Source organism: Dreissena polymorpha, chromosome 8, assembly GCF_020536995.1.
Source record: "Dreissena polymorpha isolate Duluth1 chromosome 8, UMN_Dpol_1.0, whole genome shotgun sequence".
Classification (NCBI taxonomy): Eukaryota; Metazoa; Mollusca; class Bivalvia; order Myida; family Dreissenidae; genus Dreissena; species Dreissena polymorpha.
This window is the reverse complement of record NC_068362.1, coordinates 21,881,235-21,908,747: the sequence shown is the minus strand read 5'-3', so window position 1 is coordinate 21,908,747 and position 27,513 is coordinate 21,881,235. Positions and strand designations below refer to the sequence as shown.

Genomic DNA, 27,513 nt, shown 5'->3' with positions numbered 1-27,513 from the left:
TTATGGCGTGATACAGGTTTAAGTTGACAACATCGGGCCCAGGGTTATTAAACTATTACAATTCAACAATAGCGAAACTGACTGACATTGTTGTGAGAGTGCACAGTTCCTATCTTGTTTCAACGACTATCAAAAAAGAACAATCAACATGGAGAGTGTGTAACTGACTCAAGCTACAGCAAGCTACCAATAGCAGTACATTTGAGCCGTGTTCTTAGAAAACTGGGCTTAATGCATGTGCGTAAAGTATCGTCCCATATTAGCCTGTGCACTCCGCACAGGCTAATCAGGGACGACACTTTCCGCTTTTATGGTATATTGAGTTTCAATGAAGTCCCTCCTTACCGAAAATCAAGTCTAGGGGGAAAGTGTCGTCCCTGATTAGCCTGTGCGGACTGCACAGGCTAATCTGGGAGGACACTTTACGCACATGCATTGAGCCCAGTTTTCTCAGAACGCGTCTCATTTATTTATCAGAACCTTTTCGATCGTAAAACTAAATGAGTTGTTGCAAGTAGCACATCATCGATGCGTAAAGTATCGTCCCATATTAGCCTGTGCAGTCCGCACAGGCTAATCAGGGACGACACTTTCCGCTTTTATGGTAAATTGAGTTTCAATGAAGTCCCTCCTTACCGAAAATCAAGTTTAGGGGGAAAATGTCGTCCCTGATTAGCCTGTGCGGACTGCACAGGCTAATCTGGGAGGACACTTTACGCACATGCATTGAGCCCAGTTTTCTCAGAACGCGTCTCATTTATTTATCACAACCTTTTCGATCGTAAAACTAAATGAGTTGTTGCAAGTAGCACATCATCGATGCATTTGCTCAACAGAAACTGGACATAAGCAAAATTACACTACTAATGTTTTATGTTACTCTTCTCTTCTCTTTGTCGAGAATCGCTTTATTTATGACAGCAGTACTTCTTGTTTCTTTAAAGAAACGAACAGTGTTTAACTTAGTGTTTTTTTCCTGACGAGAGCATATTTTCTAAGCAATTTGTTAACCAAATTTTGAATAGATTTTTTTAATTCTGTATTTCGCGTGAAGCTTAGGGTGATTTTTTTAATGTAGGACTGAAAAGCCTGTTAGGCAGACAACTGGCATTCAACGCGACCCACAAGTGAAACTGAGTACGTCAAACGTGGCTGTCGGAGGTTGGGAAGTATTTAATTTGTCACTCATGTAAGAATTTAAGAAATCTTGGTGTTATTATGACCAACACACTTAATTATTATTTTCAGTTTGCTTCCAAGCATGGCAGCCACATGTATTTCCATAATGTACCATTCCGCGTAAACACAGGTAGAATTAAGGTTCTTAAATTTGTCCAGTAGTAAAAAGCTTTATTATACAAACGGTATCCATATTTCGCCACCAAAAGCTACTGCACTCTACAACCAATACAATAATAAAACCCGCACAGCCGCGAGCGTGTTCTATGTCGATACCAAAGTAATGCTAAATTGGTCCTTGTCGACTGTACCACTATACTAGTGTTATATTCTATATTTATTTTCAACATAAGAACTGAACAAAACATGCGAGGATTATGCAACATCTTTACGCATACACGTAATAACAGTGCTGCCCGCGCCAATCACAGCCAATTGCAGTAGATTTGAAAATAGACGAGACAAGACAAGACATATTTATTCCGACTTGCACAGTGTACATCGTTTAAACACTATAAATTTCACACAATCAAATATGTCACAGAAATAAACATAGTAAAAATATAAACATAAGCAGCATCTTCTACGGTTACGAAAATTCAAGGTAAAATACTTCTTTTAAATATGGAGGATAACTTCTGAAGTTAGGTAACAACATTAGAAATATTATTTCTTAAAATCATAGTATCTTTTACAAATTTTGCTTATTTAATTAGTTCAAATTTATTAAAAATATCGCCCCTGTTTGTTCACAGTTACTATTTGATTCTTCAGCTGTGGAAATACTTTGAGCCATTCCCAAGTTTCGCATGAAGAGACATGCGTGACTTTCGTTGTTTGTTTGCTGTTGTTGTTTTCTTCATTTCACGGGAATGACGCTCGCATCAGATAGGCATCGTAAGTTACTTCAAGTCATTATACCAGCGAGTTGGCAGCTCTCATTGTCAACTCTATCGCTTTAATTCTTCCACTATAAACTCATTTATTTCATTGATTTTAAACCTGCATCCTAATATGCATGTATACCACTCGTCAATACATTATATTCTAATAGATTGTGTTTCTTCCATTGCTAAAACAAAATATTCACAAGACAGCTATCCCTTTCATACTAAATAACTTTAACATTTATATACATTCATCACACAAAACCGTTATTTGTGCCGTGACAAAAAAAAAACCATTATCGTTTAACTATCGTAATAATGTAAATCTAAATTTAAAAAGTAAATATGACTTTCAAAACTCGTTCATTGGCTTCCACTATTTATTGGAGACCGAACGTGATTAAATATGTCTAACTATTAAATTGTCAATATCGACAAGTGAGGCTGATATGAAACCGTTTTCTGTCAAAGCGAAACGCGACTAACATAGGTGGCAGTAGTCAGCAACCGTGGTTAGTCGATCGGTTGTTTGTAACATGTTTTAATTCGTGCCTTTTCTATAATGTTTTATTGATCATGGCGTTAAAACTTTTACGTGATGTGATATATTGAAAATCATAGACTTTAAAGGAGCAGTAGACTGGTCTTAATATGCTTGAGTAAGAGAATACGTTACTAATATGGTAAAATATTAATATAGGTTTTGCAGAGGAGTGCTTTACAAGGAGAAAAGTACGAAGGTCGGCGTTGAACTATGAATCTGCACTACCACAACAAAATACCGGTTATGGTATCTATCAGAAAAGTGTGTATATATATAACCAATTTTCTGAGACACTTTTAGGATTTTAGTAAATGTAATCAGCACGGAAAAATATGTCTGAGATTTAAACATATTAGTTACAAGCCAATACAGTTGTTGGTTTGATACCATATACATTCTAACAATATATAAGATCGAATTTGAAAAACAAATACAATGTGTGTTGGAACAAAATGTCTAGAAAATTATATTATATTTGAAGACGAATGCCTCCGACAGATTGTGTAATTGACATGGAGTTTATAAAAAAGAAGCGAGCTGTTGCGACGGACGGTGAACAAGTCACGGATAACGACACTCGAATACGGATTAACGTTGGCGGCACACTTTTCGAAACATGGCGTAGTACTCTGGTGAGTATTGTTTGCTAAATAGGTATGGTTTCCATATCTATTTTTAAATATAGTTTACGCTTTTTGATTTTTGCTTGCAATACAAAGCAAGATCGTGTGTTTTATTTCATTATTTCGTTGACTTAGCTTCGAAAGTAATTATTTTATAAATACCACGAATATATTTATATATAAAAGAATGCATAACTATTCATATATAATTTTATAAGATATTCGGAGTGTACATGCTAACCTGGGATGACACTTTAACGCACATGCTTTTAGTCTGATTTCCGAGAGCTTGAATATAATCATATGAGTCGTGTTCTGAGAAAAACGAGCATAATGCATGTGCGTAAAGTGTCGTCACATGTTAGTCTGTGCAGTCCGCACAGGCTAATCAAGGACGACACTTTCCGCCTAAACTTGATTTTCAGTGAAGAGGGACTTCCTTGAAACTAAAAATCCCATAAAAGCGGAAAGTGTCGTCCCTGATTAGCCTGTGCGGACTGCACAGGTTAATCTGGGACGACACTTTACGCATATGCATTAGGCCCAGTTTTCTCACAACGCGGCGCCTATTTAGAGATCCAACCGATCCTTTCACTCTCTCAAAGAAACTTAATTTCGGAACCCTTCACCCAAGGTACGTACTCACAACTTTATTAAATAACTCTGACTTTTGCCCGAGTAAAACAAACGTAACTGCTTTCCAGGAGCGGATCCCCGGAACGCGGCTGGCCTTATTGACCGTCATGGGGGAGGCGGATAGCACATGGGACCGCCAAAGAAAGGAGTTCTTCTTTGACAGACACCCCGGGGTCTTCCAGATGGTCATGCATTATTACAGGACAGAGGAGCTTCACACCGACCAGAACTTCTGTGGAAACATAATTCAGGGGGTATGCTATTACATGTCGTATATGTATATATTTATATATAGGTGAATGACATTAAAAGTGTTGTTTAATTTATTCATTTAGGTGATACGTTTTAACGTGTTTGAATTATTGTAAAAAAGGGTTGTCATTGGTAATTCGATATGAGCCGTGCTCTGTGACAACGGGGTTTAATACAGGCGTGTAAAGCGTCGTCCCAGATTTGCAAGTTCAGTCCGCACAGGCTATTCAGGGACGACTCTTTCCGCTTTTATGCTATTCTCTGTTTAAAGAAAGTCTCTTGTTTGCAAAAATAGTGTTTAAGCGGAAAGTGTTGTCCCTAATCGGCCTGTGCGGACTGCACAGGCTAATCTGGGACGACACTTTACGCACATGCATTAAACCCCATTATTACAGAGCACGGTTCATATATGATATTTAAATTGTCATTTTTTTAAGAATTAATTTTGCAAGTACGATTTTTACTTGTTATGTATATAAAGTATGTTTATACGCATAAGAAAAATCTTTTATACTAGTAATTTGCAGTGATTAGTTGTATTAATGATAGAAAATAATATTATTATGACAAGTTTCAATTACAGGGTATATATGAAATTATATTTGCCAAAATTTAAATATATAAGAATTCGAAAACATGTGGATACTTGACGACCAAATGGAAAAAAATAGAACCACACGTTGCACATTGATCATGAATTTAGTATTGAGCCTGGTTTTCATCCCAAACGCCATTTTATATTGGTATTTGTTAAAACATGGTACGAAAAAGTATGTCTATCAACTAATGTATTGTTTATTTTCCACCATTACCCTCCTAAAAAACACTCTCTTCAAATTAGAATTAGAATTTAATATACCGGGTAATCACCAGAGCTTTGGCCATAGATTTGATTGAATTTCGCTTACAAATGAAGGTAAATATTATTCCAATTGATACAGAGATTGAATTGCTATAATTGACTTGACGAGTTTATAGACTCTATGAATCAATTGTTTCTGTGTTTCAAGCACCTGGATGTAGAAATATAGGGACGCAAAACAACCGGTGGCGTAAATTGATTAAAATAAAACCAGAGTAGTTATTAAACCATTTATGCATAGCGTCTAGAAAAAAGCATTGGCAAACAGCGTAGACCCAGATGAGACGCCGCATGATGCGGCGTCTCATCTGGGTCTGCGCTGTTTGCTTAAAGGAATTTCTGTAAGAAATATTCTAAATATAGATATAAATATGCTTGACATCCTAATTTTGGAAATAAATTGATCCATTTTTCAAGGATGGGAGAGTCCACTAGGCATAAATGGGTTATTTATTATAAATAGAAATCCCACTGTCAATAAATTTTGTAACATTTCCAATCAAATAAATGAGTCGAAATTTAAACGCAATATTAAATTGAGAATTTATATCGAGTTCGTTTAGGTCATAATTATATTCTAGCAACATATGATTTGAGAATACAAAAATTATTATATATATTCGTTTGTATCGAAATAATGTAAGATTACATTATTTGTATTTAATGTGTAATTATTTCGTTAAGGGCCACATACATACGTGTTGTGTCAACCTTTTATTGGTAACATAAGTCGATCATAATGGGAAAACAATATATCCAAGTGTCGTCCATGATTATCCTGTGAAGCCCACACAGGCTAGTCTGGGACAACACGTTCCGCTCAAACTTTAGAAGACACTTCCTTTTGAACGAAAAATTCCATAAAAGTGGAATGTGTCGTCCCTGATTAACCCATATATGCATAGGGTCTAGAAAAAAGGCCTTTGCAAACAGCGTAGACCCAGATGAGACGCCGCATGATGCGGCGTCTCATCTGGGTCTACGCTGTTTGCTTAAATGAATTTCTGTAAGTAATATTCTAAATATAGAAATAAATATACTAGACATCCCTAATTTTGAAAATAAATTGATCCAATTTAAAAGGATGGAAGAATCCACTAGGCATAAATGGGTTAAGCTTTGCGGACACATGCTTATCTGGGTCGACAATATACTCAAATGCATAAAGCAAAGTTATCATAGAACGCGGATCAAACGATCGACAATTTTAGAGTCATTTAAACTTTTTTTAACAGTTTGCCATTAATGTTTTGCTTGTTGCATGGGGTTTATGGTACCACCCACCTTGGAAAAGAAAATTCAACGCTTTCAGAATGAACAACCTTGGTAACAGGAAGAACATTAAATAAGGCGTCAATTTCTTCCCAAGCTTGAACTGGTTGATTGGCTGACACGATAAATGTCCGGAAAATAATATGATCATTATGTAACTCCACTGGCTTCATATATCCTCTCGCATTGAATCCATTCAAAGAGAAACTTTGTAAAGGACCATTAATCTGTCATGGGATTTTCTGTAAAAAAAATAAAATACCTTCTTAGAAAGGTGTAGTAGGTGTGGGTTGAATGAAAATTTCACAATCTAACCTTTTGAACATGCACAGACATAATATTGCATTTCCTAGTAATTACAATGCAGTAACAATGTAATAAAGAAATGCTTCTTATTACGCCTTACCCTCCCCCCCCCCACCACGCCTTACCCCCCCCCCCCCCACGCCTTACCCCCCCCCCCCCACGCCTTACCCCCCCCCCCCCCCCCCTCAAAAAAAGCGTGCACGCATAAGCCATGTACAATATTGTTCACAAACAAATAATAATACGTAAAGGAAGTACATATTAAATATATCAAATAACAATTGCGCTTTAACTCATGTAAGTAATAGGCCAGATAGAAAACACGGAGAAACTGTTTGTTTTAACATTATTATTTAAACCGCATAATTTCGTTTTTGTGTATTGAATTAATAACGAGTAACTCGATTTCTGTGTAAGCGCTTTGCCTGACGTGACGTCACAATGTTTTTTTCGCGCGTGATGTTTACCATATTAAATATTTTAACACAAAATACTCGAAAACTAGATATTTTAGAAACATTTCAACGAATGTTGTTAATGTGACAGGATAAATAAAATAATAGATTGGTGACGTAGATGGAGAATGGTTATCTGGCTCGTCGGAGGATCTTATCGGGTGAGCCAAATTGCTCCGACTTGCCAGATAACCATTCTCCATTCACGTCACCAACCTATTATTCTCTATATATACACCCTAACCGAAAGTAGTACAGCATTGAGATGAAAGTGAACATTTAAATTCCCGACCTATAACACGCTACAATAAACACCGTGCGCGAAAAGAAAATAATCGCCTTAAGCGTGAAACGGTTCTGAATGTGACCTTGGTAAAATCAATGGCGATGCAATATTGGCAATGTCCCAGACCAGTCGTGCATTAACGGGCATTGTCAACTATCGACATAGGAACCCTTCAGCGCGTTTATTTCCGGTTGCATCGTTTGAAATTTCTTGGTACCTAATAAACAGATATAAAGTGAATTTATTAGATGATTAGGTTGATCGATAAATTAAGACTTGATGAATCTGTATGCGTGTGTTTTTCTTCGAAATACAATGTACACACACTTTGCTTGAAAAAGGCGACAGAGTATTCTTGCAAAAGCGTACCGGAAAGTCTATGTAATTTGCGTGGAATATCCTGTATCCAATCTCAATCAATCGCTTTCCACCTATTGCAGATATTTTCCAAGATATAGTGTTCATTAAATATACATTTAATTGAAATGTTATTTGGTCGTTAACAGAATATTGCGTAGTAAAGATTGTTAATCTAAGTCTTAATTTTCAATGATCGTAACTTATGTTTATTTTTGCCAGTCTCTGTTAACGTAAGGTCAATTATTTCAAATTAAATTTTGCAACCACATGACCTCAATTACTTCAGTTAAATCAACACATAAAAATGCAGACTCGCTTCCATACATATTTCCGACTGTAAGTAATATTTATGTTTTGATAATATAAACTTCTGGAGGATGGAGTATTTTATTGAAACAATGGGGAATTTTTCTGCGTCAAAGGTGGCGTTACATGTATTTTGGATTATGAATAACTATATCCGAGACTGTGATGCTGATCGCGGACATTCGTTTAAGAGAGAAGATGCAATCTGGTAGTCTTGTAATGCCCCCGAACCAGCGGTTCTGGAGGTATATTAAAATCGCACCGTCCGTCCGTTAGTTAGTTAATCCGTCTGTCCGTTCGGATTAGTTTCCGCTCATTAAGTCAAGCAATTCTCATCAGATCTTCGCCAAACTTCATGAAAATGTATAAGGCAATAACATCTAGGTCAAATTCGATAGTCGGCCAAATTGAACCAGACACTCCTGAGTTACGGCCATTGAATCATCGTAAAATTGGGTTTTTCTCTTTTCCGCTGAATTACTCGAGCAAATGTCACAGGATCTTCGCCATACTTCATGAAAATGTGTATAGCAATAACATCTAGGTCAATTTCGATAATCGGCCAAATTGACCCAGACACTCCTGAGTTACGATCCTTGAATCATCGAAAAATTGCGTTTTTTTCCGTTTCCGCTCAATAGCTCCAGCAATTGTGATTGTATCTTCACAATACTTCATAAACATGCGAAAGGCAATAACATCTAGATCAAGTTAGATAATCGGCCAAATTGACCCAGACACTCTTGAGTTACGAACCTTGAATCATCGAAAAATTGCGTTTTTTCTCGTTTCCGCTCAATAACTCCAGAAATTATTGTCATTGTATCTTCACATAATTTTATGAAAATGAATGTGAAAGGCAATAACATCTAGGTCAAGTTTGATAATCAGCAAAATTGACCCAGACGCTTCTGAGTTATGCCCCTTGAATCATCGAACAAATGCGTTTTTTTTCTCGTTTCCGCTCATTAACTCGAGCGAATGTCATATGATCTTCGCCACACTTCATGAAAATGTGTAAGGTCATACGATCTTGGTCCAGTTCGAATATCAGCCAAATTTACCCAGTCACTTCTAAGTTACGGCCCTTGTATCATCAAACAATTGCGTTTTCACACAATTACTAAAGTAATTGTCATTGGATCGTCACCAAACTTCATGAAAATGTGTTAGGCGATAAGATCTACGTCAAGTTACATAATCAGCCAAATTGACTCAGACACTCCTGAGTTACGGCCCTTGAATTATCGAAAACTGAGATTTTTTGTCGTTTCCGCTCATTTGTAATGGTACTGATATTATAAATAACTGACAAATATCCTGTTTCAACCTTATGTTTCCATCAAAGCATCTTCCAATCAGAGCATCTTCGGAGGCATGTGTCATCCTTCGTCGACAGCTCTTGTATAAAATTGCAATAATTTATCTGAAATGACTTATTTTCAATAGACAAACATAATAAACTAGTCAGTTGGTTGTCAAAACATTTCATGTATGTGTTACAAAGAGCGTGAATAAAAAACACTAACCATTCAGTGTCATTGATTGAAACAAAGTAACTCATTTAGACTCGTGCTTTAATTAGTTAAACGAAGCATAGCAGATAGAGTTTTTTTGCTATGCTGTAAACATAAAAATAATTATTTGCAAGAGAAAGCAGTTAATGCATTGGTGAAACATAAATATAAAAACATCAAAGTAATTAGTTATTATATAACGAAGGCGGAAGTATCTCTCTTACTACTATACTACTGCATTAAGAGTATTTTATTGCCCGCAAAACTTGAAACCTCTTAGTATGAAATTCCAAGAATGCGGACAAATCTTTCTTCTTGTATACTACTGCATAAAGAATCATCTATTAACCGCAAAACTTGATACCTCTTATGAGGAAAGTCCAGAAACGGTCAGAATGATAATACGGTCTTCCAATAAAATATTTCCATTATAATTTACATAAGTAAAAGCGTAATGACTTAAGCCCTGATAGAAAGATATATAGATAGATGGATAGATACATAGATAGATAGATAGATAGAAAGATAGATAGATAGATAGATAGATAGATAGATAGATAGATAGATAGATAGATAGAATAGATAGATAGATAGATAGATAGATAGATAGATAGATAGATAGATAGACAGAACAGACAAGTAGACAGACAGACAGACAGACAGACAGACAGACAGACAGACAGACAGACAACAGACAGACAGACAGGACAGACAGACAGACAGACAGACAGACAGACAGACAGACCAGACAGACAGACAGACAGACAGCAGACAGACAGACAGACAGACAGACAGACCAGACAGACAGGACGACAGAACAGACAGACAGACAGACAGACAGACAGACAGACAGACAGACAGAAGACAGACAGACAGACAGACAGACAGACAGACAGACAGACAGACAGACAGACAGACAGACAGACAGGACAGACAGACAGACAGACAGAGACAGACAAGACAGACAGGACAGACAGACCGACAGACAGACAGACAGACAGACAGACAGACAGACAGACAGACAGACAGACAGACAGACAGACAGACAGACAGACCAGGACAGACAGACAGACAGACAGACAGACGCAGACAGACAGACAGGACAGACAGACAGACAGACAGACAGACAGACAGACAGACAGACAGACAGACAGATAGATAGATAGATAGATAGATAGATAGATAGATAGATAGATAGATAGATAGATAGATAGATAGATAGTGTAAAATCGTTGAACTGGTCCTCATAAACCGGTTCAGTAAGATACTACGAAGATTCTAGATTGAAGGCGTTAAGAAATCTAGTCACTTTATACAGGCATACTAGTGTTAACCTGGTATGTTCGACTATTTTTATAAAAGAGTAAGATTTGGCTCATGTCATTGTATTATCCAGACTTTGATTCCTATAGTTGTTTACATAATGATATTTAAAATATGATTCACGTCTGCCTCCGGAGATGTTTAATCCCAGCAGACGATAACATTGATGCTGGTCACAATTTAGTTCACGGGACTTCGCTTCGTGGTTGTCTTATTCTGAAATATATTTGAGACGTGCTCTGTGAAAAAGGGGCTTAATGTATGTGCGTAAAGTGCCGTCCCAGATTAGCATGTGCAGTCCGCACAGGCTAATCAAAGACGACACATTCCGCTTTCATTATAGTTTTCGTTTCAAGAAAGTATCTTCTTAGCAAAAATCCAGTTTAGGCAGAAATTGTCGGAATTGAAAGTGCACAGGCTAATCTGGGACGACACTTTACGCACATATATTAAACCCCTTTTCACAGAGCGCGGGTCATTTAACATCTGTTTAATCTCTGTCCTAGGAGCTGATTTTCTGGGGCCTCACTGAGCTGGACATCGAGCCGTGTTGCTGGGGCCACTACAGCAAGTACAAGGAGCACAAGGAGACCCTGGCCGCCCTGGATGACAACTTCACACAACAGAACGACGAAGAGGCGTGGCAAGAAAAACTCACGGGATTCAAGAGGTTTAAACACCGTGTCTGGCAGTTCATGGAGGAGCCGTCAATGTCACGTGGTGCAAAGGTGAGTGATACGATAGGTGATGTGATGGGGGTGCAAAGTAGCTCGGTAGGGTGAAATAATGTTTCAGGTGATACACAAGTGGGCGATACAGATTATCTAGTGCTGCACAAGTTGTTGATACAGCAGGAAACGTGGTGTTTCGGAGAGTGAAACTGGCACTCATATGGAACATATAATTGGGCAATATAATTGGGGTCATGTTGAAATGGTGGACGAATCAATAGATGGATGACACGTTATCCAATGTGATTCAATTGTGGTTAAATCAGGGACTCACTTAGCGCTTAGTTCAGTTTAGTGATTCAGGCTATACAACGACGTCTAGGAACTTCCAACAGGGACTATCTTGAAATAGTGGTGCTTATCGAATATAACATTTGTACCATACTTCAACCAAAATGTTTGTTAGTTAACTAGTAAGAAAGTTGAGTTACTATAATATATTTAGTGTACCGCATATGGCTAAATATGTATTATAGCTTTGCTATATACGCTCGCTTTATATTGCCCATTAAAGCTCAGAATTTTAGAAATATAACACTCAGTTAACACCATTGAAGAAAGATAATTATCCAGAACATTTTATAAATAACTAAATGAAAGGTGCTATGTTCTTTAGTAAAGTAAAATCGATTACATTTAGTTGATTGTTTGAGATTAATTTTATATTGAAATTTTTAACAAGCAATTTACATGTGCATTTCTATTTACAATCGCATGTATATTATATGTTTTAGACTTTGAAACACACTACGATACTTTAATATGGTCGGATAAACGAAACACTAAACTAATTTTTACAAAATGGTTATACATGCAATTTAAATAGCTAAGATACTTAGTTAATTAATTAGTCAGTGGTTTGTGGCCAACATAGGAAAACCAATTGGTAAAATCGGTTGGATATGGCAGGCGAAATAATATCTAATGAATTGTCTGTTAAGCGGTGACTCCATAATTGAGGTTAAAATCAATCAAACGCCGTATTCCTGAGTAACATATTTATATAATAAATACCCAGCATCCGCGGGAGCATAATCACGGAACAACGGCTCTGATTTGATTAAATATTTTATTAGAATGCAACAGGCCATAAAGATCTAACCTGAACATAACTGGTCTGAGCAGGTAGCGTTAAATTGGTTTCGTATTTAACCCATTTATGCCTAGTGGAATCTCCCATCCTTCTAAATTGGATCAATTTATTTCCAAAAATAGGGATGTTTAGTATATGTATTTCTATATTTAGAATATTTCTTACAGAAATTCCTTATAAGAAAACAGCGCAGACCCAGATGAGACGCCGCATCATGCGGCGTCTCATCTGAGTCTTCGCTGTTAGCCAAGGCCTTTTTTCTACACGCTAGCAGCCATGTGTTTAAAAAAATGTATACAATAATTTTCGAGTTCAGTCAGTTTATCGTACTATTTGAGCGACACTTTTGTTTAATCTCCTTAACAATTTTCAAGATGATAATTGTGTTATAAATGCGATTATTATTTTATTATAACAACATAAAAAACTGCTACACTTCAAGTTGACAAATGTTTCTTAAAGTACGTGAATCATCAGTCGGCGAATATATTATTAATCAACATGTTCAGGCCATGTTTCATTGAGATTTGGAAATAAATATGGCCTCAGGAGTGCTAAATGCTTTTTCTTTAATACGACATAGAGCGGTTTTGGCTTCACATTGCAGTGTTACGCAATAGGTCGCTATATTATTTGGACAAATTTTCTGACCAATTGTCACGAAGATTGGTCCGATATCGAGACGAGGCATGTGTAGTGGTCACGAGATTTTTCTTCAATTTATTCAAGTTACATATCAAATGAGAAACAAATGACCCAGTTTCAAACTCGGTTTCCATATGATTGGGAAACATGTTCTAAGCAAGTTGTATGAAGACAATGTTAAAGTTGCAATTCGAGCTTTCACATGCTTTTCCTGTTAATTGACCTTGAAACCTTAATTTTAATTCTATATGGTCCATATGTAAAACATGAGCCAAATATAATTGGACAAATGTTTAAGTGTAAAAGTAACCTAAACAGTATTTGCAAGCTTTTTCTTTAATTTGACTTAGTTAGTTTTGTTTTGGTTCACGTGACTCAGTTTCGAATTTGATCAACAATCTTTTGAATAAATGATCTGACTCACTCAAGATTTCATAGCATTTTGCTATAAATATGACCTCAAGACAATTCACTTTTTTGCTCATTAATTTGACCTAGTGACTAAGATTGTAAACCCATGCACGCCAGCTTTGACATTTGCTGAGGTTACAATAGGACAAATGTCCTGAGCAAGTTTCTTGAACAACGAACAAAAATGTTCCACTTTAGTATTTAAAACGATTTTTAGCTATATAAAGAAAACCGCTTTGAACAACGGAGGCCTTGTTTTTCAATCAACATGGGCCATTTTCTAACTAGACCGATATATCATGGGCAAAGATATTCTGTGCAATGTTCACGATTATAAAGAAAACAATCTAACTTTTAAAGTGTTCACAACATTTAAATTTAGCGTTGTATGGATAACTGCCTCGCCCCAAAGTTTTTCAAAGATCCTGAATAGTATTTGAAGCTAAGATGTAATTGTGATTAATACTCTAAGCTAGTTTGGTGACGATTGCAATGTATTACCTATTTAAAAGCTTTTCTTTACTTTGACATAGTGACCTAGGTTTGAATCCTATATGGCCCAGTTTTAAACTCTGATATAACTGGGACAACTGTTCGATACAGTTTCACGAAGATTGGGCAGTATGTTGACTCTATAATTTTCACAAGGTAAATGTCGACGACGAAAGCTCACCGTTAGTTTCAGTTGTCACGTGTTTTGTTGTTCATGACAATAACTCTTGAAACCGTTTACAATTAAGATTTATGTACATAAATGTTCCCTGGTTCTCAATGACTGTATATTGTTCATATAGATCTACATAAACCTATTACCTGCGCATATAATATTGCGTTCTTTTAATATGCAACTCTTTGCGATCAGACTGATATGAATTCTGTTTCTAAGGCAACATAGCATTTACAGAAAGTGACGAAGTGTTACTGACAATGGAGCGTTTGTGTTCCTTTATTATAGAAAGCAAATGCATGTTGATGATTAATGTAAATAAGTATATATATATATATATATATATATATATATATATATATATATATATATATATATATATATATATATATATATATATATACCATTCAGATATTGAAAATTATCATTGTTTATTGAAATTCAATGTAATAGAATTTCACAAAAAAGACAAAAGGCAAGAGCAATCATTTAAACTCACTATATTCATTATGTCAATAAAGGAGTGTTATGCACTTGAGCGGACCCATAATATGCTTCATATAAACATCTTTACGACATGCGGGTACGTAAAGTTACAGTATTACTATTAAGTAAAAATCATTTATTTTATAAACCAATGTCAATTGAGGACCATTATTGTATATTAAACTGCACCAAACAGCATATCTGTCTTTGATTTAGTTTTTATGCTCATAGAACTTTCCATAACAAAATCGGCCAAGAAATCGATATGATGGTAACTTGTATTTTAGGAAAGCATTCAAAATGTTTTATCATACTCATCCTTATTTGTATATTAAATATACAACTAAAATCCTAAGATACCACAGAAAACCATCATTTCATACAGAAAGTCGAATTTATGGTACACTTTGCAATTTCTCCAAAGCAAATACATGTGCACATCAAAAAGATTTTTCTTCGCTGTGTTTCAGATTTATGCAGTGGTATCCATGTTTTTTGTCGTGCTATCTATCGCCATTTTCTGCATGGAGACCTACCACTGGTTCCGCGTCCCCATCCCTGGCGCCGTGGCCCACAATGCCTCGGTGTATCAGCACTACTGGTCCCCAACTAAGGACCACTGTGTTAAAGAGATACACACACAGGGCAGGTACGCGTTTGGTGAGACAGAGCCACATCCTGCGATGACTTACCTTGACTATATGTGCGCCGTGTACTTCACATTAGAATTCGGCATTCGGCTGTTTATCGCTCCCAAGAAGTGGGTTTTTATAAAAGGTCCGCTGAACGTAATCGACTTCTTGTGTCTGGTTCCACATCTGACAGCCATCATATTGAAGCTAGCAGATCCCTACGGGGCCTCCAAAGAGACCGGACATTTGTTCCGTGCTTTCCTAGCGTTACGGACAGTACGAATTCTCAGAATATTTAAACTGATGAAACATTACAGCGCTTTTAAAATTCTCGTGTACACCATAAAGGTCTCCACGAAAGAGCTGCTGTTGCTTGTTGTGTTCCTGTTTACCGGAGTGTTGATCTTTGCAAGCATGATTTTCTATGCTGAGCCGGATGTGTTTGACAGTATACCGGTGGGCTTCTGGTGGGCGCTGGTCACAATGACGACAGTCGGTTACGGCGACATTGTCCCCAAGACAGAGGGCGGGTATCTCATAGGTTGTGTATGTGTACTTTGCGGCGTGCTGACGGTTGCTTTCACTGTGCCCATAGTCGTTAATAATTTTACACTGTACTATTCACACGCACAGAGTCGAATTAAACTACCTGTGCATAAAAGAAAAGAACTAAAAAGGAAGATTTTCTTGAAAAATCAAAAGTCATTGGAGTTCCTGCAAAAGCTGAAGTGGAGACGCGAGAAAAATAAAACAAAGACAGATTTTAATAATATAAATAACGTGACCACACCACGTGACCCGCCTTGTAGCCAAGAGGCGACAGACGAGGTTATAACAACGCCTCCTAAGAGACACAATGTGACCATGGTACTCGGAAACGGCATTGCGGAACCATCGGTTATCTATGACGTCCACAGCAATCCGAATTTGTCGCGGGAATCGACCGACCTCGCGCCCGTGGAAACACCAGAAAAGATCAAGACCGTATCGGAGAGTATTGACTTCTCTTTGATCGACACCACGTCCTCGAGTCTCCCGGGAACGCCTTCTGACATGAGCATCAGTACGGAACAGGTGAGAGAAAGGATCACTCTCGTGTAAATGATGCATTCAGAAAGGTTATTTATTATTTATGCAAAATGGCTCTTAAGTTACGTATGACTAGCCGCCGCCTTTGTATATGGCATAAGTCCCTTTTGGTCGTATTATCATCGCTTTGACTGCATAAACCAATTGTTTTTATCAAAGTGTACGCCATTTAGCGTTAAGAATGGATTATGATATCGAAAAAGATTGCAAAGTTGATTGTCTCTTTGCAAAGGTTGCAGAGAATACATAACTGTCAATGTATACTTTTAAAATATGTGTTATTCTCGTTCGTGTATTGACTATGTTTTAATATCTGAGATGATGCACTGACTGTGGGCATTAGCTACCGGCATTGTACCTATTGATTACCATACTGTCACTCTTTAATGGGACCTTTTCACGTTATGGTCAATTGACAAAATTTAAAAAAATGTTTCAGATTCGCACATTTTCGTTGTTGTTATGATATTTGTGAGGAAACAGTTATACTGAACATAAACCATGCTCTAAAATAGCCATTATAAGCATCTTTTGACGATTTAAAAACCTGAAAATTACAAAGCGTTGCAACGCGAAACGAATCAATTATTTAAAGAGTTCTGTTGTTGTCTTTATATTTTGTGACATTACGAGGATTGCTTATATAAAGTGTAAAATACAGCATTAATTTTATGAGCACGGATGGCCGAGTGGTTTAGGCTGTTAACTTTAACTCCAGGGTCAGTGGTTCGGGCCCAGTTGAGGGTTATTTTGTTCTTTCTTTAATTTTTGTTCTTGTTTTTTTCCCTGGATTTTTTAGATCCAGTGTTTACATTAATCAATATAAAGCATTTAATGGCAAGCTCCAATACCTGACAAAATCTGTGAAATCTCTTTAAATACAATATGGGAACTCTATAAGTACACACGTTATTGGGTCATGTAATTGGGCCAGGCATTGAATTTGTGGATTTATATAAATCAAGCGATATACTTAGTTAGCCTGCCGGTCCGCATAAAATTATACAGTGATGGAGACATCATTAATGATCTTTAATAATGAAAATAAAAAAAGAACAGTGACCACCTCGTTCTTATAAAATGAAATTTGTAGATATAAAAGCACTCATATACAATAACAACATTGACTCTTCCAGCACATCCAAGAAACGGAACAGCTGCTAAGCAACATCGCCGACGCCGACAGACGCCGTAAGGAAGAACGTAAACGTCAGCTTGACCAAATAAATCAACGTCGTGAAGCGAAACGTCAGCAGACCCAACAGACGCCAAGAGACGCTCGAACACGGATCGGGGGAGGAGCTAGACGTGTAACCTAGCAACGGCCACAGTGTCTTATATGAATACTTTTCCATCAGCAAAGCGTACGAAAAATGCTAGGAATATGCCAACTTGTGTCAGATTTGGTCTTTTAGTTTTTTAGATGCTATAAACCAAAATTTCCAACTGATAAATAACTCATTTTAAACCTGTCGAAGCGTGACATGTTAGTAGGAACATTATGCTCGTGAGGACTATGGACTATCATTTTTTTACATGTATATTTATTAAAAGTTTTATTCGTTTTGCAATCAAACTTCAAATGTAAAAAAATGTCGTTTTGTATAAGCAACTACAATTCTGTTAAAGCTTTTCTATTGTCTCACGGTAAATCTTTTGCACGAATTGTGAACTTTTATTTAATTAACGTTTCCTTATCAACAATATAAACTATTTTGAGGACATATGTTTTACCCATTTTTAATAAATATCGTTATAATTTTATATGCTTTTTATGCTTCAACACATTTTTCGTCAATTATATATTAGCTATTTATGGTAAAACCATGGTGTGATTTGTCATTCCAAAATAATCTGTAAATTAAAAAAACTCGATTAAATAGTTTCTTTGTTTTTATATTCAATCAAATGCGTTAAATTTAAAAAGCCTTCATTCATAGGTTAACATTCAAATACTAGGTACACAACAAGTCTGCTTAAAGATGCGTTAAGTATTAAAGTGCATTTATAATTATAATTATAATATATATAATTAGATTCTTGCGCATGAAAATGGTATTCTTATTAAGAGATGTTAAGCGAGCTAGTTTTATTTATTGTATTCAAAGGAAGCAAACCACCGCCTTAATATCGCATTTGAAAGCTAATGCAAAAAATATTAATTTTTTAATGAAATCAAATTAATGTATAAAGAATGTGCTTCATCGCTGTACAGCAGACAAGTAGATTTAACCCATTTATGCCTAGTAGACTCTCCCATCCTTCTAAATTGGATCAATGTATTTCCAAAATTAGGATGTCTAGTTTATTAATTTTTATATTTAGAATATTTCTTACAGAAATTCCTTTAAGCAAACAGCGTTGATCCTGATGAGACGCCGCATCATGCGGCGTCTCATCTGGGTCTACGCTGTTTGCTAAGGCCTTTTTTCTAGACGCTAGGCATAAATGAGTTAAAACGATAAATCAGGGACTATTCTGTTCTATTTAGCAATCGTCTTTCATGGTCGAGATCGTGTAATAATGTTTCATTAAAAAAAAAATGAACAACCAATTTCTCGCGCATTTGGTATTGACTATTTATGACTATGAAATGAACATTCATTGCATCCCGTATTTTTCATTAAAAAGCATGCTAGGGAATAATGCCTGGGTTTTGATTGGTGAAATTACGACAAGAAGGCAATACTTCAACCATTTTCCATTCTATAAAATAAACACTCGATTACGTTGCGTCATTGTGTGGTTGGCCTTACTAAACGCGGACAGCATGTTTTCCGGCCCATGTTAATTGACTAAGGCAGAATTAGCTGATCATGAGTTAATGATTTCCTCCCATTTGACAGGTATCACTTTACCCGGATCAATGTATTTGATCAGATTGGTTACCGCTTATGGATTGGAAAACACACTCAACAGCGGCTTATTAGTGCTGGTCGATAATTCTGAACCGGCCTGTGATCAATTCATTTTAAACGACACACATTTTGAAATATATTGTTGCGAAGCCCAGTTTAGACATCACAAAACCAACTGTGATATAGTTGACGTATGTAACACTCCTTTGTTGTTTAAAGTGTTGAATTGTTTAAAGACGGTTGCACTTACTATAGCTGAATTGATGGATTGTGTGTACATTTTGTGCATGATTGCTTTGCTAAGTGTGTATAACGGCTATTTAACTATTTAAGTGTTATATAGATAATCGTTAGAAACTTTTTACAATACAACGCACTCTATAGCTTATAAAAACCAAGCATATAATTAATACTAACAGTCTACATTCAGAGCGCAGTGTTGCTATATTTCGTGTTTCATAGTAAACCTTCATACGAAGATCACTTGGTGTTTTAAAAAACTCGATTAAGTTTGAAAACCAAGCCCAAACATGAGACATGTTGCCTAACTTAACCCATTTATTCCTAACGCCTAGAAAAAAGGCCTTGGCAAACAGCGTAGACCCAGATGAGACGCCGCATGATGAAAAAAAAATACTAGACATCCCAAATTTTTTAAATAAATTGATCCAATTTAGAAGAATGGGAGAGTCCACTAGGCTTAAATGGGTTAAATCTTTTTGTTCTTACAAAAAGTTTATGCAGAGAGGTGTGTTCACCTTTCGTTCAAAAATAATACAAAACCATAGAAAAATTATTCTAATAGTTTGTTGTGTGAATGTTATATTCACATAAAGATGACGTGTACTATGAATTAGTATAACAATGTCAAACCCAGAGAAACCAGTACCGGTGCAGTTTCATTCGCTTGTTAAGGTATTGCATTATTTAAGCCTCGACGTCCGCACATGTTAATCAAGTATTACACTTTCCGCATATTTGGATTTTCTTTAAGAATAAAATTCCTTGAAACAAAATATCCCATAAAACCGAATAGTGTTTTCCCTTATTGGCTTGTATTGCCTACACCGGCTAATGCGTCAATGCCCATTTTCTCTTCGAGATGCTTGTGTGATGTTGTGATTGTTACATGTTTCCATATTATGCTGAGGCAAATAAACGGAGTAAGGAAAACGTTTTTGCGCATTGTGACGTATGGAAACAACACCAGATAGTTCGCGGAATCATTAATGATGCGCGTCACAATAACTAAACATGCGTTAGCAAGTGAATAATACGTATATGTGTGCATTATTGCATAGTATAAGCTCACATGTGAAACTTGAACAGACACGACACAAGTGTTCACGACCCCCCCCCTACGGTGAGTATGAATTTCTGATTAAAAATTAGAAACATTAAAAACATGTTATTGTCATAGTTTTTAATGAGATTGGCGTTGTATGTTTCCTAAGATTTCCTGATTAATGCCTGAACTGAGGATTCTATCCCAGGGTGGATATCGATCTGCATTGTCATCCATCAAGATGAAGTGGACTTAACTTTAGGCTTGTCATGTATGTATCAACTTGGAATGTTTGATATTCTCAAGCAGCATGGCCTTGTTTTTCTAAACAAGATATCTATCGATCTCGTACTAATGACTGTCTTCACATTATTACCAACGGCGATGTTAGGCATTTACGTAGGATGCCCGGAAGGTAATTTGAGAACATACCTATCAAGTGGAATGTAGTTTCTGAGAAAAGTAAAGAATGTCAGTGACTATTTCATAATAATTGTGTTTGTAGGGCAAACGTTAATACACACAAATATCATGTTACATTCTCAGAATGATCAGCCAAGATCCATATTACAGTTTGGCAATTAATTCTTCCAGCTCATAAATATAATGTGCATGATTTGTATGAATTAATAGTTGTGTTTAATGTAGGATTATGTTTTTTAGTTTCGATAGGCCATGATTTGTTTCTATATTGTTTTAATATTTGTCTTATAAAATATATTGTAAGCGATGTGTGAGCACTGTGACGTACAGCTTTCTCCACATAACATGTATTTGTTTGTCAAAGTGAAACAGTATTTTAAACATTGAAAATGGTTTTAATTCATCTTGTTCATATATATTCGATAATATGCTTATAATTGCCACGTTTAATGAGCTAATATGTTGTCCAAAATAATATATAAATCTTATTTTTGAACATGAATCACTTATCTAGCAACCCGATTTTAGTTGGTTTAATCAAACAATACGCGACCACGTCCAATCACTTGTAGAACAATCGTTAAAATTATCAATTTAAATTTATGTTATTTTCAACATCAAGTATTTATCAGTATTTTTGTCGTACAGATGTGGTCATATGTTTCAAAATGCATGTAATAGAGTAAGCGATTAAAGTTAGATTCATTAAAACAATAAGATTAACCCATTTATGCCTAGTGGACTCTCTCATCCTTCTAAACTGGATCAATTTATTTCCAAAATTAGGGATGTCTAGTATATCTATTTCTATATTTAGAATATTACTTACTGAAATTCCTTTAAAGCAAACAGCGCAGACCCAGATGAGACGCCGCATCATGCGGCGTCTCATCTGGGTCTACGCTGTTTGCAAAGTCCTTTTTTTCAGGACGCTAGGCATAAATGGGTTAAACAAATGCACAACCTGTTCAATGTTTTAATGTCGCCAAGCAGTTATGTACGGACAGGAGTTGAGCAGTGCAATCTGCACTCCAGCAATTTGACTAAGTCAACATTTACAGAGAAATGTGCAAATGGTCCCTATTGTTGGTTGATATTATTACTTTTTACCTGGCACAGTATGCTTGGATGCGAACGCAACTTGTCCTGATGTTTGGCATGAAAACGTTAAAGGGGGAATTATTAAAGCTTGATTCAACTATCGTCTTCGGTCGTTTACTATTTTACATTCGGTGTGCAGACATTATTATGGTTTATGAAGTACATAATGACCTGGGTCGGTCTAAAAGTATAGTACATTGAAATATATAGAAAGATTACTTGAATCGAAAATATAAAATTTTGTTATGAACATTTTATTTTCGCAATCAAAAACCAACATAAGGATATGAACGATGGATGTTATAAGACGATAAAAAAAGTATTGTTATAGTACAATGAATATAAAATTGTTTACTTGAAAAAGAAATCGAACACGTTTACGCCGATACCAATAAGTGTATTCGCATAGAACCTAAATTGTGTTATACGCACACATCTTAATAAACTAATGGGGATTATCCAATATTGTAAATCTGTTTATGAGTACACAAAGGCATATTCTGCTGTAAAGCAAAACATTGCAATCGAATAAAACAATTTTAGCTTATATTCTGTTTAAACTTGAGAACTTTTTTTCTAGTTTTTCAATTCATTAAATGTTTAAAACAAGTTATAAGATCGGCTATTTAATGTGCTATTGTTAATACACAACCATCTGCTATGTTTTGTAAGTTAGACGTTATGAATTTGTTTATTGATATACTAAACCTTGAAACTTACAATATGATATTTGCTCCTAAAAAGACGAAAATATGCCAAAATACATTTTAAATTGCATACAACACCCGTAGCTTAACATTTGGAAATCCCTAAACGGAGTATACATATTGTATGAGACAAAAATACCTTACATTTAATTGGCAATATTCACATGTATTCATGATTGAAAGGAAATGTCATGAAATGTTGCATAATGAACTGTGCAGATATCAGCCAAACGTAGAGCACTTTATAAAAGAAACCGCCTTGATTGCGACTGGCGCTTGAAAATGGCTGAGTAGATGAAGATATGAGGCCTTTTATAAAATCATAAATGAACAGCATGTCAAACAAGTGTCATTTTAATTTCATTTTTACGCTGCCTGTTTCTATAGATTGCCAGTTAACAGTAATGCAAGAAGCTTTCACAGCACAGCAACTATCGATGTTCATGTATTACGTGGGCTGAAGTGATGAACTGTCGCATCTATAAAATGTTGACACAATCTAGCAATATGGCATGTTATGAGTAGAGATATATCGACCACAAATTGCATTGTCTTGCAGCAGTTTATTGTCTGACTTTAAAGATAAATATAACTACTGGATTCACATTTAGTTGTATTATAAAGCATGTCAAGTAATTATACTTGCACGAACTGCAATGTGTTTTAAGAAATTAATTGAAACAGTATATGCGTTGATGAAATAATCTTCTTAAAGTGCACACCGATATTTTACTTCCATTTGATTGAATAAAGCTAGAAGTGTTTATGAAGATTTCATCATATTTGTTATTGACATATATAAGTTCAAAACTACAATATTTTATGTATTTAAACGTGTTGAATAATACAATGGTGCATTCAAAAGCCCAACACTTGTTCTTCATGTTATTGTTTTTCAAATAACAAACGATAAATGGGTTACGACTATAGATCAGTTATATATTTACTTCCTTTTCCCAAGTGATATTTTTTCAAAAGTGCATTGCTCTTACTTGTTTTATATATCAGCAGATGTTATAGTGCACCCTATGCACAATATTTAAATAATACTATTTCTGGAACAAATGAAGAGTATCGTTTTGTATGTTTGAATACCATAACAGCTTGAATGTGTGCTATGCGGATGCAGTAACTCGTGCCCTCGAACATATTAAGTGTGTCATAATTCCAGCATTAACATATTTTTAGTTTTAGAGCTTTTACTTACGGTGTTATCGAAGTATCACTGGTTAACTATCATTCATATGGTGTTATCGAAGTATCACTGGTTGACTATCATTCATATGGCTCTTCTTCAGCTGGTGCAACTGAAGTTAAATTTAGTGAATATAGTGGATATATCAATACTTGGAGCGTAATTTTGTATGTTGAACTTATGTAGTAATCTGCCTTTACTAGTTCAGCAGGACTTAAAAATATTTATTTTTTCAAACCATATCGACGTATGCAAAATATTAATATCTTTGACCTCTGTTATGTTCTTTTGAATAAATGGATCTTAACATACTTACTGGAATAGCGCCATAATTACAATCTGCAAATCTGCCCCTATACGTGATAATTAAATATTATGTTTCATTGCATGGCGGTTTATACATTTAAATGGTTTAACACATGATGAAGTAAAAGAATCCAAATGTCTAAATTGCACTTTTCTTGTACCAGTATAGACAAATTAACCCATTTATGCCCAGTGGACTCTCCCATCCTTCTAAATTGGATCAATTTATTTCCAAAAGTAGGGGTGTCTGGTATATTTATTTCTTTATTTAGAATATTTCTTACAGAAATTTCTTAAAGCAAACATCGCAGACCCAGATGAGACGCCGCATCATGCGGCGTCTCATCTGGGTCTACGCTGTTTGCAATGTCCTTTTTTCAGGACGCTAGGCATGAATGGATTAATATAGTTTGTCATGCTTATATATTAAAAAACAGTGTCATTGAATACAGCTTAATAACGTTTGATATACTATATGCTATATATTATTCAGTATTTATTCACTTTTTATACTATTCTGTATAGTATTGCATAGTGTATTTCTATTGTGATTGCGTAGCTGCAAAAATGATATACTCGCCATCAATTTTAGAAAGATCCCAAGTGATCTTTATGTATGATTTTACTTTTATTATTAAGTATATTATAAACTACAAACGAGTCTGCTCCATTGAATACTTTATTCAATGATGTCATCAATCAGGATAGCTCAGAATTTAAAAAATAATAATTGTAATGATGATTAAGTTGACAGCTATTTTGATTTTAAATCGATGTTTGATAGAAAGCTAATGCATTTCTTAGCTGATAAATGCATCCGTCTCTGAACGCATATGTGACAAATACTCATTCGCATTTAGCACACGCTCTTTTGGGATATTTATCAAGGCTTTGCCGAAATATAACCAGCCATACGGCGTCTCCGAGCGCACATTTGAACAATTAGAAAATTACAATACCTTCGTATCGCCCTTTCTCTGTCTTAGTGTAAAGTTTCACAATTAAATTCTATGTACATAGGTCTCGGCATAACGTAAATTTTTAATATTTTTTTTAAACATTGAACATACGTTTGATTTCTGGTCACATAATTGATGCGCTTTAACCTCACATTCAAAGTAACATGACGATATAAAATGTACGAATTATTGAAATGCTCAGAGTTTTTTAATGTTGAGTAACCAGACCTTTGAGCAACGTTTTAAATACAAATTATAGAGTAATCAAACTGCTGCTATATGTGCAAATGTGTGTAAATATTTTCAAAATAAAATGTTATTAACGTTTTTGAGTAGAGACGGACAAACGAAAGGACAACTAGCTGCTGAGATTGACAGACGGACAAAGGACTTACATATTGACCAATATGGAGTTCCATAATCGAATCATTTATGTCATGTATCCTTTTAAGGTAATTATTTATTTACATTTCTATTAAAATTTTACCTCTGGTGAAAAAGAAGCAATGCATAATCCGGATGTCGTCTTTGATAAGAACATTTGTATAATTAGTTAAATATTTGTACTTCTTTTTCAATTATTTCAATATCCGGGTTTGCGAACACGTTGACGGCCGGCAAGACGAATGGACGGACAAAGAGTAAATCAATATTTCTCTCCTGTATGAAACTATGTACATTTTTGTTTTACTTTTATTAGTAAAATTATTTCGATATCATCTAGACAACAATACTCTGGCGGCGTAATGGTTCGAGAAATGGTGGATTTTTAAAACATATAAACAAACGAAAATCAACATTGTAATATGGCTGTGTGTGAAAGAAATATATCAAGATGTTATATAATTATGATCATATTGTAATTTGCTTTGTTTCTATTTGCCTTCAATGTCATACTCGACACATACTATATTTTTGTAATATCAGAATAAAATGGTAATACAATTTAAAAGTATATTTAAATATCACTCGTTAAGTAACCGTTTTCGAAATACTTCATATAATAGTACATGAATGTAAGCGCGAACATGAAGTGAGAATCATTTAAAGGGGCCTTTTAAAAGATTTTGACATGTTTTGAATTTTGTCATTAAATGCTTTATATTGATAAATGTAATCATTGGATCTAAAAAGCTCCAGTAAAAAATCAAGAATAAAATTATAAAAGGTAAAAAAAGTAGCCCGTAGTAGGGCTCGAACCAGTGACCCCCGGAGTCCTGGAGTAAAAACCAATCAGACCGCTCGGCCATCCTGCCAAGTATGTAAAACAAACGTATTTTATACTTTATATAAGCAATCTTCGTAGTTTCACAAAATTAAACGACAACAGAACTCTCCAAATTATTCAATCGTTTCGCGTTGCAACGCTTTATAATTTTCAGGTTATTAAATCGTCAAAAGATGCATACAATGGCTATATTAGATCATGGTAAATGTTCAGTATTACTGTTTCCTCACAAATATCATAACTAAAACGAAAACTTTCGAATCTGAAACAACTTTTTTCAATTTTGTCAATTTACCAAAACGTAAAAAGATACCTTAAACACCTGAGAAAGAAATTGAAAGATGTGCTTACATTTTATTTAGAAATACTGGTATTCTAAGACCGGTATATAAGTAAATAAATGAGTAAGACCGAATGTTAAAAGCAATAAATATATCCGAAATACAATGCATTGACATTGTATTTGTTTTGTACGAATCTCATTTTAAGAAACACGTCCTTGTGCACTGTTTTCGTTCATATTGTTAATAACGACGTAATAATGTTACATTATTGTAGTTATATACGATTAACAAAGTCTTCATATCCATAATTAGCATAGGGTCAGATTGCAATCTGGATAAAAACAATCAAGATTGTCGCAAGAGTGCAAAATGTTCATGCGCCTTTGTTTCGTTATAGCGTGGAGTTTGATGGTATTTTAGTTGTACATAAGGCAATATTAAGTACACAAACTGGTATTTACCTGCATATCCGTCCGAAACTAGCAGCTGAACCATGACGACCTTAATTTTCTTTAAGAGTGTTTATTTTTTTTATATATTTTAAACACTAATGTAAATGGATACAGCAGGTATTTGACAAGCATCAAATTCTATATATGGATTTT

General features: G+C 35.3%; 1 protein-coding gene across 1 annotated transcript; it reads left to right on the top strand.

Moving 5' to 3' along the window:
- The first annotated feature begins 2,509 nt into the window (after positions 1-2,509).
- On the top strand, positions 2,510-17,924 carry LOC127842443 (potassium voltage-gated channel protein Shaw-like). The gene is made up of 5 exons (XM_052371950.1): positions 2,510-3,242; positions 3,938-4,123; positions 11,315-11,536; positions 15,312-16,547; positions 17,699-17,924. Exons 1-5 carry the CDS (start codon positions 3,096-3,098, stop codon positions 17,879-17,881), a joined length of 1,974 nt encoding a protein of 657 aa, XP_052227910.1. The 5' UTR covers positions 2,510-3,095; the 3' UTR covers positions 17,882-17,924.
- The last annotated feature ends 9,589 nt before the right edge of the window (positions 17,925-27,513 follow it).